The 19,881-nt window shown below is 33.7% G+C and overlaps 1 protein-coding gene across 1 annotated transcript; it reads right to left on the bottom strand.

Moving 5' to 3' along the window:
- Positions 1–1,576: 1,576 nt before the first annotated feature.
- Positions 1,577–3,342, bottom strand: LOC143183284 (uncharacterized). The gene is made up of 3 exons (XM_076384809.1): positions 3,177–3,342; positions 2,796–2,954; positions 1,577–1,872 (listed from the first exon to the last, which is right to left on the bottom strand). Exons 1-3 carry the CDS (start codon positions 3,340–3,342, stop codon positions 1,586–1,588), a joined length of 612 nt encoding a protein of 203 aa, XP_076240924.1. The 3' UTR covers positions 1,577–1,585.
- Positions 3,343–19,881: the final 16,539 nt, after the last annotated feature.

The raw sequence follows: 19,881 nt of genomic DNA, 5'->3' as shown, positions 1-19,881 counted from the left end.
TAAAATGATCCTGAAACATAGCGTATTCGTGAAAAGTACACGATTTTAATTCAGAAATTAATCGAAAAGAGGTAGTGAATAGTATCGAAAACCAGTAGGATAGATAACATTTTAGCGTTAAACGACAGTATTGTCATTCAATATTGTGGAGTGGAAGCCTTTGCATACGTCCCAGAAAAGATTGAAATATACATATACTTTATTAGCTCCTGCATTTAGCGTAACTATAGTCGGACTTCTCTATACATATTTTATGCGACGGAAATTTTGTGCCCGCAATGAAAGGTGAATGAACGATTGTCTATTGTTAAATGGGTATTTCAGTAACTGTTGCATTTCTTCTATCTTTGTCTCGTTCGTTCCGATCTGCTAGCATGCGCTAATTGCCTGTCGTGACGCGCGACGCGAACTCCGCGAGAAGTCGGGGCTCGATCGAATCAATGGGACCACTGACCGCGATCACCAAATAATGCATATCGACCGGCTCGGCCGAACTGGAACTTGCTTTATATCTGAAAGTATTTTTAAAATGTATGTCAAGTATACTAGATGGAACCATAGGGATGGAACGTGCATACCAGTGCATCGACGGCAATATCCAACTTATAAATAGAGAAAGACTAACGGTACGGTCGAAGTACCAAGATCCTTTGTACGACTGCCTCATTTCAGTTTTGTTTATAGCTGTAAAGAACAATTTTTTTTTGAACGTGAGCCGGTTTGCAAACGCGCAAGATATGATTAAGCTGGGTTCGAACTCATGACACTAACACGAATAGAGGAAACATTAATGAACGTTTATACTTGTTTGCACTTCTTCGTTAAGTCTAGAAGAGGTTTTGTTATTATATTAGATGTACTCAACATATGAATTATAGTCGAAATACCTGATAGAATATTGTTATATCATAAGAAATGACAAAAGAAAGAAGTTGAAATTCTACAATTAAAATTCGTTTATGCACATATTTATATTATTTTATTTTATTGAAGTTAACTCTAGTACGCACAGCCTAAAAATTTATTAAAATAGGGAGTTACTTAGGGTGCGAGCACATTATTGTAACACGTCACGTGATTTCACGTTACATACTATAGTAAATCTATAGCGAGCTGAGGTTTTTCCCTTGTATTACACGTATTTTGTTATAACATGAAACAAATTTGTTATAACAATGTGTAACGTGATTTTACGTGATGTGACAGTAATGTATTTGCACCCTTAATAACGTGTACTCATTGTGATTCTGAGTAATTCTTTTATTTTCATATTCTTTAATTATCGCATACAAAGATCACGTAAGCTAATAGGAGTTATATTTATAAAAAACTTATCGAACTAGAAGATAAATGTGTACGGTATTTATTCATTATAACTTCATGCATCGTGCTTATTTTATAAATTATTTTTCAATTTCTTTCACTTCTGCCTTTGATAAGATAGAAATGAGTTACCAATGCGTAAATTGGTTTCGAGGATACATACGTACTACGTTGCAAACTTATAACGAGTGTTCACCGTATAAAATATAATAGTGGACTAAAATTGCTAAAAATGCGACTCATTGAACCGTCCAAGAATTAATTAGTCGGAGCTGCTACTTTCGCTAGTTGACGATGAATCACATCCACATCCACATTCGGAGGAGGAGCCTACTGTGAATTCCGAGTATTCATCCGTTCCATACGAATCGTCGGAATCGTTGCAGCTACAGGTATCGCAAGAGCTGCAGGAGCAAGAACATGAACAGGATGTATATGAGGAAGATGAGCTAGAATTTGAGCAAGAACAGGAAGTGTAGGAAGAGGATGAGGACTCGCTAGAAACATCGTGGCGACCAGCGCTTGAGTAGCGATTCTTTGAGTCTTTTCCTACAAATAGAAATGAACAAAATTAATATAACACACACTATACAATGCGATTTTTGACGGTTCCGCTTTTGTATTTTCGTATGTGAAGAATTGAATATTTAATTTGATATCCCGTCAGTGTTAATTAATCTACTAACTTGGATAATTAAGAAAATGAAAATACATATGTTATCGTAGAAAATTGAAGAATTAATTGTATACAGAGTAATTGACGACAGGTGTTAGAAATTCTAAGCGGTGATTCTATATACTAAAATAGGACGAAAATCAGGAGTGAAAAACTGGAATTTAAGGTACCGTTCCCTAGTTATTAGTGTTGAGAAAACGCCTAAAATACGTGTGAAATGTGTCTGACTTGGGACTTATTCTACTGGCTTCACTGTCTGATCTAGCTAATGCACGTCAGCAATAAAATAATGAAATAATATCAATTCACACATTTCACGCGAATTATAGTTAATAACTTTGACATGAAACCTAAAACGTAATTTCGTCATTCTTGATTTTTGTCGTATTTTAGAGGGAAGTAGAGTCACTCCTTAAAATTTCTGACACCTGTTGCCGAAGGTTTTATAGTTCTATGATCTTAAGAAAAACAAGTAAATATATTTTATTTCTATCATCTGCGCAAAACTTTAGATACAAAAATTGTAGTTTATTTTAATGGGTTAGATTTATTAAAGTTAGTTTGAAGAGATTATTTCCACAGGTATCTGAACTGAGAAAAATTATGTTCACCGTAACATAAATACTGTGATCATATGTAAATAAACATTATATTGGATGAAATAACAGTAAGCTAGAGAGGTCAAAATGCACACCAGGATCAATACACACAAAACTATCGTATTTTTTTAAAAATAGTCGAGTTATTGTTGATCTACCCCGCTTAGAATAATTCTTTTAAACTGCTGCCAAAATACCTGGTAAGTAACCCATCTCTTTAGCAATATTGGTTACGTGTTTACTAAATTCCTGCATAGCTCGTTGCGCCTTTTTTTCGTGACGAAGAATTTTTCTTTTTCGTCGCTTTTCTTCTTTCTCGCGAAGACGTTTTTCAAATTGTCCAATCTTTTTCTTTCCTATAAAACGTATAAATCGGTTAACACAATTTATTTTTCTTAAGCTACGCGTTTAAGAAAGAAGCAAATTAATAATCTGTTACTTGAAGAGTCATTAAAAGATAAATTATAATCTATAGATTGATAATATTATTAAAAGGTATTTCAATTTCTTCATTTGTATCTTTTATTTCAAGGTTTTTAATTATTAGAAACAAAGTGCAGACGACTCAATAAGGTTACCCGTATTCGATGTTATTTTCTCATCGCAGTTATTGTTGTTTGATACAGTTTTGACTTCTTTCGATTGCAATTTTTTGAGTTTCCTAACTCCATGTTCTTTTTCCACTGTATTTTTATTACTACATTTCTTTACTTTTGACGTTTCATTCTTACATTTCGCATTCATTTTTTTCTTTTCCTTTTCAGTCTTAATCTTCAACATAGATCTAGAATAATTATTATTATTGTTTAAATTTGCCACGTGTAGAACTGGCTTCTTGTCCTCAGTATCCTTTGGAGTTTTCTGCTTGGTGGATTCGCTAAGCGACAAGGTATGGCGTTTAGGCGTGCTGGTTTGAGCTGAAAATAACATAGATTCACTGTTTTTTGAAATTTCAGTTGCCGTTTGATATTCTAACTCCTCGCGTCCGTTCACCGTAGCATTAGCGACTTCTGTTTGCATTAAGTCCTGCGCATTTGTGCTTTCAATTTTCGTTAAATCCTTTGCACTCGTATTTTTCGTCCTCGTTAAATCTTGTGTTATCGTGTTTTCAATTTCCGTCAAATCCTCCGTAACTGTGCTCTCAATTTTCGTCAAATCCTCCGAGCTTGGACTTCCAATTTTTGTTGAGTCCTTCGCACTTTTGCCTTTGCTTTTTTTTCTTGCTCCTTCGTTCCCGCTAACCTTCTTCGTCTTGGAACTTGGAACTTTATCTAGTTTCTCCTTATTCTTGAATTCTCTAGATTCGACAACGTTCGCTTTGCTTGATCTAGACTTTTTCACATTGGCGGCTTTTCCTTCATTCTGCCTCTTTTTTGCCGTATCTTTCATCTCTTCCTCCTCGGCGCCTTTTATTCTTTCCTTTGTTTCTTTATTTTCTTCAACAGCTGCTTCCAAGCCATCGACAGAGGACGGTTCGTTGTTTATTTCCACTGGATTTTCTTTCTTTGGTTGGATGGAATGATTTTGCCGAGTACCCTTCGGTGATGGTTTTTTCCTCTCTGTGGTCAACGATGTCAGATGTTACATGAGCACCAATGTAGTGTGTCTGTATTAAAAGTCTTATGTGTATGTGTGTACAGTATTTACTCACTACAAGTTCGTAACTGGTTGCTAACTAGAAGCTCATAAAGTGTAAGGTTTCTTCTTAACACTAGAGATATCGAGATCAACGCATGCATTTCTATTTTTAACTGCGTGTTAAAATTACAAGTTTTCGAAAAAGTAAGTACATAATTCACAAAAATATATATATAGTTAAAATCAGAGTTTGTGTATAATTATTAAGAATTTAAAATTGTAAATTTTTATAATTATAGTATCAAGAGTTTGTAATTCAGTATTATAGTAGTTTAAATTTTTTCTTGTCATTATATTCTTTAAATTTTTATAAATAATAATACTTTCCAATTCAATATCTAGGAAAATTTAATGAATGTATAATTTTTAAATGAACAAAGTTTTGTAATAGTATGTGTTTCGTATATCCCGCTTTATCGAGTATTGTAATCTCTTAATATAAACTCGTTGCTATCAGCCATCGGTTTTTTAATCTATCTCTGTTAAGGTGAAGAGATTTGCACCAGCTGTAAGGTGAACCTTGTAAGCTCGATGCCTATATCGACTCATCTGCTCATAACGAACAAATACTGCAAATGAATGTATGTAGGTATACACATATTGCATATGTATTTCACAACTCCTACAACTCAAATTTACAGAACACAATTTAGTGAACATACCTAAGTTCAAAATAACAATTGTACTAACTAAACTTCGAAATCCGAGAGTCTGTCCAAAAAATTTTTCAAGTGATTAACTACAAATTGTTTCAAATAAAGTGGACAAAATTATTCATTGTAAGTAAAGAGTAACTTTTTCAAAGAAACCACATGAATAAGATAATTTTCCTTACAATTAGATAATTTTATACTTGTTGCAAATTTTATTAGTTTAGTAAAAACTAATAAAAATTTTTATTTCTCCTAAGAAACATACTTCTTTGACTTGTGTGACTTTTGAAATAAACTTGGGTATATTTTATTTGAAATAGAATAAGAAGTAATTATTTGAAATAATGAATTATTTCAAATACTTTATTAACGTTATATTACAAATAATTAAAAAAAAGTAACGTTAGTTAGAGTATTTGACAGAATATTATTGTAAACAATGAAATAATCTAAAGAAAAATTATTTATCTCTTCAAATAGATTAAAACATGACATCTAAATAAAATAAATATTATATATTATTTATATATAAAATAATATATAATATATTATTTGAAATAATAAAATAATATATAATATATTATTTGAAATAATAAAATAATATATAATATATTATTTGATATATAAATAATATATAATATTTATTTTATTTAGATGTCATGTTTATATATCAAATAATATATTATATATTATTTTATATATTATTTTATATATAAATAATATATAATATAAATAATATATTATTTTAACGACCATTTTTCAAATTAATTCATTTTGATGATGCCCAGGTTTGTTTTGAAATACGTATGCGATATGTACCTCAAAAAATAGAGGTCTCCCCACTTACCTGGTGGATTCCGTTTAGGATCGAGTGAAATCTGATCGTTAAACTGCTCTAAGATATTCTGCATAAAATTGTGTTGCACGAACTCGTCGATCTGATTCCACGGAGTTAGGTTCAAAATTTGCTCGATATCGAGAACACCGTCGGTTGCGTCGAACGAGAGCCCGGATCTTCCTAGAATCGTTTTACGACTCATTTATCCACGCTGCTTTCGCGTAATCAGAGAAAGATATGTCGTCGTTAGTCTTGCTTTTCTCTGGACGAAGAGAGAACGAAAACGAAGACGAATCCCTTCCAAGTTACGTCTTTGGAGTGTGCGAACAAAAAGAAACAAATACGGGACCGTTGCGGATTTTGCTTGTTTACTTTAAGATTCGTTATTTCTTCTGTTCTGTTCTAAGTCAAATCCGTGTATTTTGAGGTCTTGAGCGGCGATTTACGTCTTAGCATTTCAAAAGCTTTCGATGCTTCGAGAATTCGATCATTACTGATTCGATCACTAGGGGGTCGTTTTGATAGCGGGAACACATAGGAACGCAAAGGTCGTTACGTTTCCAGATTGTTTGCTTGTATCGAGGATCTTTGAACAATATCAACGGTTGTGACCCAAACGAATGAAACGAAAGTCGTTCGGTTGAAGATACTTAATACGGTTCCTATTTTATCTGTATCGTGGGTTTAGGGAGCAAGAGAAAGGGAAGAATCGCTGAAACTCTAGATCGGCAATGTGGGCAGTAGGTTTATTTTCAGTAATTTCAGAGCTCGTGGAAAATGTCGATCGAATATTTCACATCGTTCGCTACTGTAACAAGTAAATGTCGCGAGAAACGTCAAGGTGCACGGGGGGACGACTGACGTCACTTTACCCTCATAAACGTAAACCCTTGTCCGAGTGTACGACTACGAGAATCTGAGTTTCGCTTATAATAGCGAGTAATGGTGCGGAAGAGGGTTCAATGACGTCACTTTTACCCTATGATCGAATACTTTATTGACATCATCGTTCTTTCTTTTTATTGACTTATAAGAAGTTTCGAATTTTCAAAGTGTCAAAAATGTTCGACTGACGGACGGTCAATAAATTGGGTGTGTCGGCACGTGAATTATTTGTAAACATTAAGCAGGAAGTAAGAAAATATAAAATTAACGACATAGACACATTTTGTTGTAATTCATTTTCAATACTGTTATTACATTATACTTTTAGATATTGTGTTGGAGTCTTGGTAAAAAATATTTGATTGTAATACTATAGATACATACACGTATAATGTACAGTGTTTGATAACAGGTGTTAGTTTTGAGCGGTGCCACATGCTAAAATAAGACAAAAATGAAGAATGATAAAAATTAAAATTAAACTTCACATGAAATGTGTCTAACTTGGGACTTATTCTATTGACTTTGCAGTGTTTGACTTAGCTGGTGCATGTCGGCAGTAAAATGAGTTCCAAATCTAACACATTTCACACATATTGTAGATGTTTTCTCAATAATTAATAACTCCGAAACGAATTCTAAACGGAATCTTATTATTCATGATTTTTATTTCTATTTTGTCATTTTCACCCCCAGGTTAAATGGTCAAACTTGAAATGGACCCTGTGCTACATTGTGGTAACCCACAAAGATTGAATTTCGAGTTATGAATACAGTATTATTAAAAATAACAATTAGTGATCAAATGTTTCAGTAATCAATATTTCAATAAAAATGTTTGAAATTTTTGAACCCTCAAATTATTTTTATAAAATGTCGTACACGACAATTGTTATTTTGCATTTAAGTTCTATGTGTAATTTTGAGTGTAATTAGAATGTTTGATTCTTTAATATTATTCTTTCTATTACTAATAAGATCAAATAAGTAAATATTAATAATATACGCATGTATACTAGTTTTTCAAATCCTATCTGATGATATAATTAGATAATTAATTAACTTTCGTATTTTAAGTGAACTAGGTTAAATGTTATTTTTAATATATTATCCTTACATGTAAATAATTATTTTAATGAATAATATTAGTAATTATCTTAAAAAAATTGCTGAAATAGGTTATTTTAATAAAACATATAGAGCGCTCGATTTCTCGAAACTAGTTATTTGTGGATTCACGTATCAATACAAAACAGGGTACAAATGTAAGTTTAGGACTTCAAAACTGAAAAAAATTTTCTGTGGCAGTATATTTGCAGATGTTTCTGTCGAGAGATACTAACATCTAGTGTTATAAGACCGCAGGAATTTCGAATGACTTCGAAATACATACCCCGTTTATTCTCAAGAGTGTATATACCTACATACCAATCACCATTGGACTCTTTTTACGAGATGCTGTCGAGTAAAAAATATATGAATGCCTGTTAATGACATTCAATCATTAAGTAGAGGATAGTGTAAGCGCGTGTTAGCATCAGAAATTCCAAAGACGGTTTTTATATATAAATAATGTTAAAGATAAATTACTGCTGTTCGTAAACGAACGGACTCTAGCAAGGAAAAAGAAAGGCTAACAAAAAAAAAGCAATTAACAAACAGAGTTTAGAGCAAGCAGACGTGTAATCATTTATAGATTCAAATGTAATTGTATATAGATTTCTAGAGTAAATTGAAAATATATAGTTCTGTTATGATTTCGTTTGTTGTCGTTTTCATTTCATTATACCTTTTCGTTAAAAGGTTCTTCTGTGTCTCTTGATTTTTATTGAAGAAAAAGCAGACGCACAATGTCAATCAGTTACTTGTTCTCTCATCGATAAGTGCAAAGTGCGTCTCTGGACTGGAGGTTATCATTTTGAACGAAATATTTAATAATTATGTTTTTATTCTTATGAAGCAAGAGAGGGAGTAAACCTAGATTATTTCAAAGCTATTCACTTGTATAGTTTTATAACTTCAGAAATTAATGTTTTTCTTGAATGAAGAATTTATGACCATACTTCCACAGAAAAATTTTTTATTTTGAGCTGTTGAATTCATATTTCACGCTTAGGCATTTAACCCAAGAGTCTATTGTATTTATCAGAAGGTATCTCATACAGCACGAACTTGTTATAACAAATATCTGGAGATATTGGAAGAATCAAACATACTTATACTAGTCTGGTGCGCACAATATAAAGTCCGAAGAAAACTGGGATTTTAAAGATTTGTCTGTAAAGTAATGGTCTGGTGGGACAAGACTTTATCCTTTATTGTAAGTGTCTATGAGAAAACTATGAATTAGGACTTCAAAGAGACAGTCAGCTGGGGAATAAGCAATATGTTTTCGACCACAACGATTAAATAAGCTTATCTTTAGGATGCTTCAGTGATTCAATCCTAATAAACGATTGGTTATATAACAACTATACGATGATGTAATAAATAATTGTAAATAACACGTAAGATAGATCTAATGGCACTTATGCATTAGGTATTAATTTGAAATGATACTGTTGAAAAAATGTTTATTCGAAAAATGATTGTCGTATACTTATTCAAGATAACATCCCAGATTCTTTTGGTTAATTATGAATTTCTTAGTAATATAACTTCATTATTCATAATAATGAACGAAATTATTTATTTATTGTTATGAAATCATAAAAACAATTATATATGTACATGTACGTCATAATATGAGAGTCTGAAACTGTTGCAGGTATTCTACAGATTATTATGTAGCAATTTGAAGCAGCAATATTATTTATTTATTTTTACTACAGATGCATGCAAACAGTTAGCTCCTCTTTCAGTCACTGAAACTGTGGACAATTTATTTATTTTTGTATTGATATGCGAATTGAAAATGTAAAATTGCTGTACCTACTTTCTGAATTTTGTTATCTCACAATATGAAACAGCAGTATTGCTGCAACAGTATTGATTATTTGTTTGGAAAAGACTTTTTAGCTATTAACGTCATGCTCCGAAAATTTGTTAAAGATAATTTATTTGTTATATAATTTACAGTACCGGGACTTAAATTTTTTCCAATTCTATAATAATCATTATACAGAGTGTTCGACAACAGGTGTCGGATACTTTAAGGCTGATACTACATGTCAGAATAGGACAAAAATCAAAAATAATAAAATTGCGTTTGAGATTTCGTTTGAGAGCTACTAGATATGGTAAAAACGTCTAAAATTCGCTTGAAATATTTCTGACATGGGACTTATTATACATACTATCTGAATGCATTAAACGGGTTAAACACAGCGAAATCAGTAGAATAAGTCTCGACTCAGGCATATTTCATGCATACCTTAGGCAGTTCCTCAACAGTTAATAAATCTGAAACGAAGCCTAAAGTGCAGCTTCGTTTATCTTCATTTTCAGCATATAAAATTACCCCTTATATTGATACGAGTCGTATTTCGCCTATCAGAAATACTTGGGAGTGGTAATATCCATTGAAATGGTTTCACACAATAGTACAGCTAATTCAATAACAAATGTAAAATATTTTAAAAGGTGATTTCATGTATCAAAATACAACGAACATGAGGAATAAGCAAAATAATTTATTGTGAGTGGAATAAGTCAAGTCAGATACGTTTTACACAGATTTTAGCTACATGTTTAACAATTAATTTGTCTGAAACAAAGCCTTAAACGTAATTTTATCATTCTTACTGTTTGTTTTAACTTAACGTCCAGAATCGCCCTTTAAATTTTCTTCCACTTCTAGACGAATACGAATACGGTGTATAGTAATTGGTAGATATTACTGAAAATGCGTTCACATTTGAATGATTGAGATTATCTTTCTAGGAAAGCAGATGCATAATAAATTAATTTTAATAATGTGGACCTCGGAGCTTCAGTAAATGTTTAAAAGAGGTGTAATAGTGTTGGCACTATTGTTCTATAATGATTTAAAACATTAGAATCGTTTATTTGTTCTAAGAAGTACTGTAATACAATTGACTCACCTTGTGGTCTGTACAGATCTGAATAATTTATTTGTTTATGTACATATCGGGTATCTTGAGGTTTATAACAGTTATAAAGATTGTACAAGATATTTCCCATTCCACACCAGTAAAAAATATGTTTATTTATTACAAGCAATACAATTTAAGAATTTGATTGAAACGTGAGCATGTAACGACATCCGGTTCATTTTTTCGCCAACTGTCCTATCTGAAAGTATGTGACATTTTAGTTAGCAATTTTCAATGGCGTATAAGAACTGTCTGGCAACTTCTATATCAAGAATACAGCTGTAATTGTTCCTGCAGCTCGGAAAAGTTTTCTTTGCGTTTGAATCGCTATTTAGCTCGTTGCTATTCGTTGCTATTAGCAGTGTTCGTTCTATTATAGTTTATATTTTTAGTTTTTAAAATTTTCTGTATATTCTCTCTGTCTCTCTCTTTCTTTTTCTTTCGTCCGTACACATTGTAAATATTATTTAGTAAAATTATTAACGAATTCACTAATCTCTCCGTCGATAAAAGGGGGTGGCAACTTTATCGCCTCAGCTGGACACACCATAAAAACAAGACTATTTATGCCATCTAGTGGTGACTGCATTGTAATAATTTTTATCCTGGTACGGTAAAATTCAAATTACTGTCTCTCTCTTTCTTTTATTCATTGACTCCCGTATAAAAACGAATTAGGGTCATTCTATGCGAAATTGGATACTTTTCGGAGTAACATCGTGAATTTTGTTCAAATTTGAATATATTCTAGTAGACGCAGCATTAACTTTAATGAATTTTCACAAAACCAATCTTAAAATGTCCATATTTTTTAAAGATGTCCATAAAAACGACAAATAGGGCTATATTCTCATTTTTTTCACATTTGTAAATATTTCGTATTTGTTTAAAATAATTGTAAAGCAATAGTTAAAAACGAGTTCTTTTTTAATGGAATAATTTGTATTTAGTATTTTAATTTCTTCACTATAAGCATACACCAGCTGATTTGCATGCGTTTATTAGTTCACGGGTTATGAATTTTTTAAAAAAGACACTCTACTTCGAGAAGCTGTAAAATCCATACTTTCTAAAATTTTGGAAAACCCCTTGGCATACGTATCAACATCTCATATCTCAAAACACTATAACCACCGACTAGATAATAATTATCTGGTCGGTGCTAAAACCACAGACCAGTATACAGGATAGACTGAACATTCAATGGACTTCTGTGTCTCACGTTCTGAAATACCGACGGCTCGAGAAACCACTGGTTTTCGAGCGTCCTCTGCGATTTTTGAGCGGTGGATGTAGGAAACGTATTCTTTTCACGCTAATAGTGCAGGCAAACGAGAAAATATTCCTACCATACCACCCAATATATAAGGTGTCCCATTAAACTATGCTGCTTATTTATCCTTATAATTTCAATAATAAGCAAAAATGCTATTTACAAAAAATATGTTGTTGCAGAAAATATATACCAGAGTGATGATATTTATTCTAAATAAGATGCTTATTTTTTTATGGCTAAATTTAGTGGAATAAGGAATTTTATGTAAAAGTACTAAGAAGCATTCACTGATTCCGAAATAGTTGTATCTATGTTATATTAATCAAGATATGCTTCGGATTACTTGGTACACCCAAGAAATACGAATGGCTTAGTAAAAGTGGTAAAGAAAAATGATTGAAAACTTTAAAGGTAGATAGTACACGAACCACGGAGGCTCGTGGGGAGATAGACGAAATTAAGGGCCCATTGATCTTCATTCGCAAAAATCTTAAAGTCTGAAATCTAAACTGGTAAGCCAAAGACATCTGATCAACGGTCAAGCTGTTAATGGACAGAATGGTTGAGAGTCACCCAAGGTAGTCCATGATAATCCAGGAAGTTCTTCCAGAGGATCACCAGGACGATTCACACCCGCTGAAAACTTCGAAGCGACTGACAAGAAGATTGTTATCCCTCGGACAGTAGATTGTTTTACATTCATATACAGAGCCAGCGGTCTCAGGGTCACTTTTGACCCAGTGTTTGTCGTCCGAGGGTTAATAACAATCGCAAGCAGTGACTCATGTAAGTTATTAACATTTATAATTGTTAGTTAAAGAAATATTAAGAAATTTTCAAGTATTTCGAGATTAATCGAACGAAGAATAATGTACGAAAAATTAATAATTTCAGTATTCGTTAAATAACAATTATAAATATCAATTATTTACATAAGTGCACACTGTGTGTGATTGTTATTAACAATATGTGCACCTGAAATTGTTGTTAAGATGATTATTTTATGGAAAATATCAATTAGATCGGTCTCGAAATTCTAATCAACCGAAGAACTTCTCTGATTGGTTTCTCATCTCCCTCGAGACAGTATAAATACCGCTGCAGGAGCACGAGTGTCTCACTCGTCGCGGGTCCTCCGGCGGGTGCAGACCTCCTTGGGGATCCTGGAGGGACTCCTGGGCCTTGGACCAGCCTGGACCTCGGAGTACCCTGGACCCCTGGATACCCCTGACCAGTGGCCAGCTGACCGATGACCAGTGGTCATCTTGGACAACCGGTGAGTTTTTGTACAAATTTTGAATTTATTTTTTCTGTTAGCCCTATTTTGCATATATGTGACCCCCTTTCTTCTGCTTCTCTTATTTTGCGTGTACTATGCCCTTCTATTTTACTTCCCCCTATTTTAATCAATATCAATCAAAAATTTCTTCAATATTTAACTATTATTTTAAAACCACACATGGTTTAAAAAACCATCGAATCAATATGTTAAAAAACGAATTCGATTAACATTTCGAATTCTTACACTTGTTTTCTATTTATGACTTTAGTTTACTAGTTTTAAGTTTAGACTTTAAGATTTTTGTAAAAGAAGATGGAAGAGACTCCTTCAATCATTTATATATTGCATTTGATTTCTTGCTCTGGTTTTTGGGATCATTAATATACTTCTGTTATTCGTTCCTTCTTTCATTGCTGCAAGACTCTCTATTCTCTTGAGAATTTCATCGCTGGTTACAATTATCATTCCTGTTTCATTCACATGAAGAACATTCATCGAACGAAGACATCGTATCCCCCGAGGGATTTCAATTCGATTTCTAATTTGTAATACGTAGTTCAATTCTGTTTCGTGTTTAAATATGTTCTCTCTTAGTTCGGAGTACGGATTGTTCTGTCAATCCTTTCTCCTTTCTGTGATCTTCATTTGGGTCTCCTGCACAGCAACCTCCTCGTGGTGAGACCTGGGCCGGTTCTGTCCGGGCCAATGGCTGTGCCATCGTTGGGGTATTCTTAGGGAGGCTCCCCCAATTATTGACATAATCCTCTTCATGCTCTTCCTTCGCTGGTTTTCTCTTTACTCTTTGTACGAAGATCACTCATTTAACGAAGACGTCAATCCCTCGAGGGATCTTGAACTTTATTCTCTCGAACGTCTATGGTTTCCCTTTTACTATTCAGGAGACTTCTCCATCTATTCATATATTTTTCCCTATCTCCAGTTTTGCTCCTGTTGTTGGGGCGGCTGCCCCAGTCTTTTATACATTTCACTTCATACTCTCTCCTTTCATCGCGGGTTCCCTTCTTACTTTTTACTTGAAGACTGAAAAACGAAGACGTCGCATCCGCCGAGGGATTCACCTCTTCTAGTACATAAGTCGTTTCGAATATTTTTAAGACCCCATTTCTAAGTTTCCATTGTAAAGTCACTGTAACATTGCCAAGTTGTCATTTCTTAGCTCTCTTTGCTTGGTTACGTCCTCCTCACCTTCTGTGAGGAGGTCATCTGCTTCTCTTAGTAGAAGCAACTCGCAGCCGTGGAATCGGCGGTCGATGGAGCTTGTTCTTCTTCCCTTGGGGGTTTGTGCTAGCGAGAGACGATGTGGACACTGAATGGTGTGTGGAAAGACACACTTGCAGGTGGAAACCCCACAGTTCAATCAGGCAACTGATTGGGCTGTGAGGTGCCAGTCGCCTTCTTCTAGTACCCGTCTTCAAGGTGGAAGGACTCGCACCACCAATTGTCTATTTCATGGTTGCCTTACGCGGTAGATTCTAAATATTCCCAATCTCCACTCTATGATTACTTGGCACTTCTCTACTTTAAGATCCAAGGCAAAGGCGTGAATGGAACTTGGCTTCCATCCATGCCTTTGCCTGTCTAGCTTAAAATCACTGTACAATTGTCGAGTTGTCATTTCTTAACTTCTTTTCTTGAAATTTGTTCCTCATCTTTGGTGAGGAAGTCACCTCTGCTTCTCTTGGTAGAAGCATGTGACCAACCGTGGAATCGTCGGTTGGTGGAGCGTGTTCTCCCCTTGGGGGTGTGTACTAGGAGCGACGCCACGGACACAGTAGGGTGTGTGGAAAGACACACTCGACTGTGGAAACTACACGTTTCCGCCTTTTGCACATTCTCTTTACCAGCCTGTCGGAATCAGGTCTACTTCGGTAGCTCCTGTGTGGCAGCAGGGAGCAATGGACAACTGACTGAATCATGTAGTGCCGTGCGCCTCTCCGACCTACCGGCCTTCAAGGTGGTAGAGCTCGCACCATCGCTCGTCTATTTCACGGTTGCATTAGCGGTAGAGTCTAATTTAATCAAATCCTTCCTAATGATAACTCGACAATTCCTTACTTTAAGGTCCAAGCTAAAGGCATGCATGGAACCTAGCTTCCATTCATGTCTTTGGCTTGTTAGTTTAAGATTTTTGTAAAGGGAGATCGATGGAAGTTTGATTCCATCTATCTCCCTGTGGGTCTCCAGCACAGCAACCTCCTCGTGGTGAGACCTGGGACGGCTTTGTCCGTGCTAATGGCTGTGTATTTTGTATTAGATTTAAAGATAGGCTTAGTGTTGTAACTTGTTTCTTTTGTTGGTGGCCTATCATTTCTTGTTAGTTTTTGGGAAAGCTCCCACAATTATTGGTGTATTTCTCTTGATAGTCTTGGGTTTCTTCGCTGGTTTTCTCTTTACTCTTTATCTGAAGATCGCTGATCGCATCCGCATCTGAATTGCATCCGCCGAGGTATATCAGTGCTTCCTTATTAGAAGATCTTTTTAATATGTTTTAAAGGGAGATCTGTGGAATATTGATTTCATCTATGTCTCTGTGTACCTGCTCTCGTAGTAACTTCCTTGTGGTATGTAGGTGCTCTCATTTAGCTTGTTTATATACTATAATTATTATGTTTATTCATTATTACTATTTACATAAAATTATGTTTACAGAAAATAATTAAGGGGTTACATTACTTTGAACCTTTATAAAGATTGCAAGTTAAAGTAAGTTATTGTATAACTATTACAGCATATAACTAATATTGTTTCTTAGTATCATGATATTTTTTAGTTATATACATTAATATATATGCATTAAGAAGGTTTTTATAGTGTAATAGTTCAAATGGTTAGAAAATTGTATTGTTTAATAGCTTAATACATTAAAAAATTTCAAAAATTAATATCTCAATAGCTGATACGTCGAGTATAGTTATTATTTATGTAAATAGTATATTTAATTATACTCATACATAAAATTCAAAATTTTATAATCTCAACAAAGTCGTTACTGCCCTAGCTGTATGTACTTTGCATTTTGCATTGTTTTATTGTATTCCTTTCTTCTGTGTTATTGTGTCAAATATATTTATAATACAATTTTAAAGTTAATATCAGACTGTGAATTTTCATTTGAATTAAAGTTTTCAAGAAACTTAATAAAGGAATGAAACTTAAATAACCGTATGTCTTATTTTCTAAATATTGCAACTTAATTTATATTCTTCATATTTTCTATATTGTGGCATGAATGAATGAAATTCGCAATGTAGTTATTAATTATTACTCTTACATAAACATTCAAAAATTGCGGGCTTAATATAACCTGCCTACTCCATTTTAATTGTAATTCCGAAAACTCGTGGCGTTGCAATCTGCTTTGAGACTTCGCCGGTAATATTGGCGGTGACACTAAAATGATAATGGGGTGCTAGCACCGACCAGATAATGATAGACCTAACATTCAATGGGGTTTTGTGTCTCAGGTCAAACTGCCTTACCGATGCATAGTTTGTAGACTGAATTAGGCGACCTCTACTCACGAATAACGTTTACGTGGAGAACTATTTCAACCTGTGGTGAAATATCGAATAGTGTGTGTGCTTACATACGTGTGACTTCTCAGAATAGAGTCGAATTTGACAGTTCATTCAATATAGAAAAGGAGCTTTGCGCACCCACGCTTTAGCTCACATACTATGTGTTACGAATTAGAACATTGTAAAAAAATGTTATTTTGCATAGTTATACATATAGTCATGTCGTTACTTTTGTCTCTTCATGATATATAAATATAAACATATATATGAAAATATAATATGTTCTTTTACATAGAAATAATAAACTAACTAATTAAGAAGACCATGAAAAATAAATTCCAACTTAAATAATTAAATATGCTAGCGTTAAGGTATTTTGAGAGAGAGTTTGGGACGGTTATCCGAACGAGAATGTGTCTTTGAGGGATTTATGATAGGGTAATAGGGTCTTAGTCTGCCTGTGGCTGATTGAAGGTGCATGAGATTAAACAGTCCCGTTGGTGCCTGATGGCTGATGGCTACGTTTGGCCTTCCAGTTATTGGGTGTTGTGTGACTGTTTGAAAGAAGAGCGAGTGTTTAAAGAAGGCAAGCGGCCCGACACCGTATTGCTAAAGAATGGGAGTATTGTTCCTAAAGGATCTGACCACGGAGTGGGGAAGGCTATGCCTTTCGGTAACAGGACTGTGATGAACCCCACAGCACTTACCCCAACCATTGTCTAAGGAACAGATTTCTTATTCTTCGTATTTTTCTGACAAATAAATTTCAATACAATTTCTTACAAATTTATCCAAACAAATTGAATCAGAGAACCATATCTAAATTTTAAAATTGTTTATTATTATAAACAATAATTTAACGGATTTTTTCCAGTTCTATTTAAAAGATCAGAGCGTTATTTATAGCAAGTCATCTTGGGAAATAATAATTGAAACGTTACGAGTATTAAGAAAGTTAAATATATTCTTATAGATATCGTCCAGAAGAATATAGAAAAAAATATAGAATCTCGTTTCAAAAATATCAGTGACCTTGAAATCTCGTAAAAAGCATGACTGGGAAAAATTCTTTCCATTGTTAAATTACATTGTGTAATAATAAACAGGACAAGTATGTAGGTGCTCTCATTTAGCTTGTTTATATACTATAATTATTATGTTTATTTATTATTACTATTTACTTCGAAATACTTTGAAACTTTGAAACTTTACTACTTTATACTTTGAAACTTTACAAAGATTGCAAGTTAAAGTAAGTTATTATACAACTATTACAACATATAACAAATATTGTTTCTTAGTACCATGATTTTTTTTAGTTATATACATTAATATATATACATTAAGGAGTTTTTATACTTTAATAGTTCAAATCGTTAGAAAATTGTACTGTTTAATAGCTTAATACATTACAAAATGTTAAACTTTAATATCTCAATGGCTGATACGGAGAGTATAGTTATTATTTATGTAAGTAGTTTGTCTTATTTTCTAAATATTGCAACTTGATTTATATTCTTCATATTTTCTATATTTTGGCAGAAATGAATGAAATTCGCAATATAGTTATTAACTATTACTCTTACATATACATTCAAAAATTGCGGGCTTAATATAACCTGCCTACTCCATTTTAATTGTAATTCCGAAAATTCGTAGCGTTGCAATCTACTTTGAGACTTCGCCGGTAATATTGGCGGTGACACTAAAGTGATAATGGGGTGCTAGCACCCCAAAAATCAGGGACAGAAAAATACATAGGATGTTAGGTCTATTATTACCTAGTCGGTGGTGCTAGCACCGACTAGGTAAATCATTACCTGGTCGGTGGTGCTAGCACCCCAAAAATCAGGGACAGAAAAATACATAGGATGTTAGGTCTATTATTACCTAGTCAGTGCTAAAACATATCCGAATTTGGACAAAATTAAGATGTTCTCCGTAAAGTGTCTGATTTCGCAAGGGATAACCATAGTATCGATGCGGCCAGATTTGTCTGAGTTGGGTGTAGCTCTCGCCAAAAGCATCGTCATGATAGACCTTCGACGAAATGTAGATTAAATTTCTTACCTAATGTATTTTTTTTTATCACATGTTCAATTCAAGAGGCTCGCAAGAATCGCGAGTCGCGAGCTTTCTTACCATTTTCCAGTCATACCCGATGTTATCGATTCAGTTTAACATAAGATACAGCGCTCTAAACGGTAGGAATTAAAGTTAGTTATTACTTAACACGTTCACGATGGCGCTAATTTTTGTGTTTCCCGCTGTGGGGCGACGCCACCCAATGGGAGACTCGAACGTGAGCCACCGGTGGTACACGTCGCCCGATGAGAGAGTGAAGCATGAACCACCGATGGTACACGCCGGTGTGAACGTGTTAAGTAACATTTGATTATATTATATCTGAATCGTAATAAAAACTTGTACAACATTGAATCATGTCTACAAATATCAGCAAAGATATATTGTTACGTATTTAAGCAATATAACATTAACTTGGCCATAAATATTTTTATTACAAATATTGCAAATGATTAAACATTGCAGGAATTATAGAATCTTTTTAATCAAAGAAATTTTTCACATTTAGAAGGTTACAAATTTCTTTATATTTCATTAATTAATAATAATGAATATTAATAATTTGTACAAGTTACTGTGTACACTTTTCTGCAAATTATACTTCGTTTAATTAATCTCGCCATTCCTACGACACAAAAAACTGATTTCGTTGGTTTTATCTTACTCGAAAAGGTATAAAGTATAAATACCCGCTGAGGTTCAGGACCGTGAACCGTTACTGCGGCCGATGCGGATCTTCCTAGAGATCCACTGAAGGGACTCTTGGATTTCAGATCATCCTAGATGTCTGGATTACCTTGGTTTTAAGCATCTTACCACTGGTAAGTATCAAATTAAAAACATCAAATTTTAATTTTATGTCTTCTGTTGCTCCTAATTCGTATGTACGCTGCTTCACCGCATTTGAAATGTTAATTCCTCCCACTTTATTAGCGTTTAGATCAACAGCAAATTAAAACGTCATATCCACTGATGTAATGACTAGTTTTTGTACTCACAGGGTTTAGGTAACGAGTGAATGAAGATATCCAG

The sequence above is a fragment of the Calliopsis andreniformis genome, chromosome 9 (assembly GCF_051401765.1).
Source record: "Calliopsis andreniformis isolate RMS-2024a chromosome 9, iyCalAndr_principal, whole genome shotgun sequence".
Taxonomy (NCBI): Eukaryota; Metazoa; Arthropoda; class Insecta; order Hymenoptera; family Andrenidae; genus Calliopsis; species Calliopsis andreniformis.
Note: the sequence above shows the minus strand (reverse complement) of the source record. Positions and strands in the feature narration are given on the sequence as shown.

Coding starts and splice junctions, on each gene's coding strand:
- LOC143183284 (XM_076384809.1), bottom strand. CDS start 3,342: ATGAATGCGAAATGTAAGAATGAAACGTCAAAAGTAAAGAAATGTAGT. Junction 2,955..3,176: donor GAAAATAACATCGAATACGG/GTAACCTTATTG, acceptor TACGTTTTATAG/GAAAGAAAAAGATTGGACAA. Junction 1,873..2,795: donor AGAGATGGGTTACTTACCAG/GTATTTTGGCAG, acceptor TTCTATTTGTAG/GAAAAGACTCAAAGAATCGC.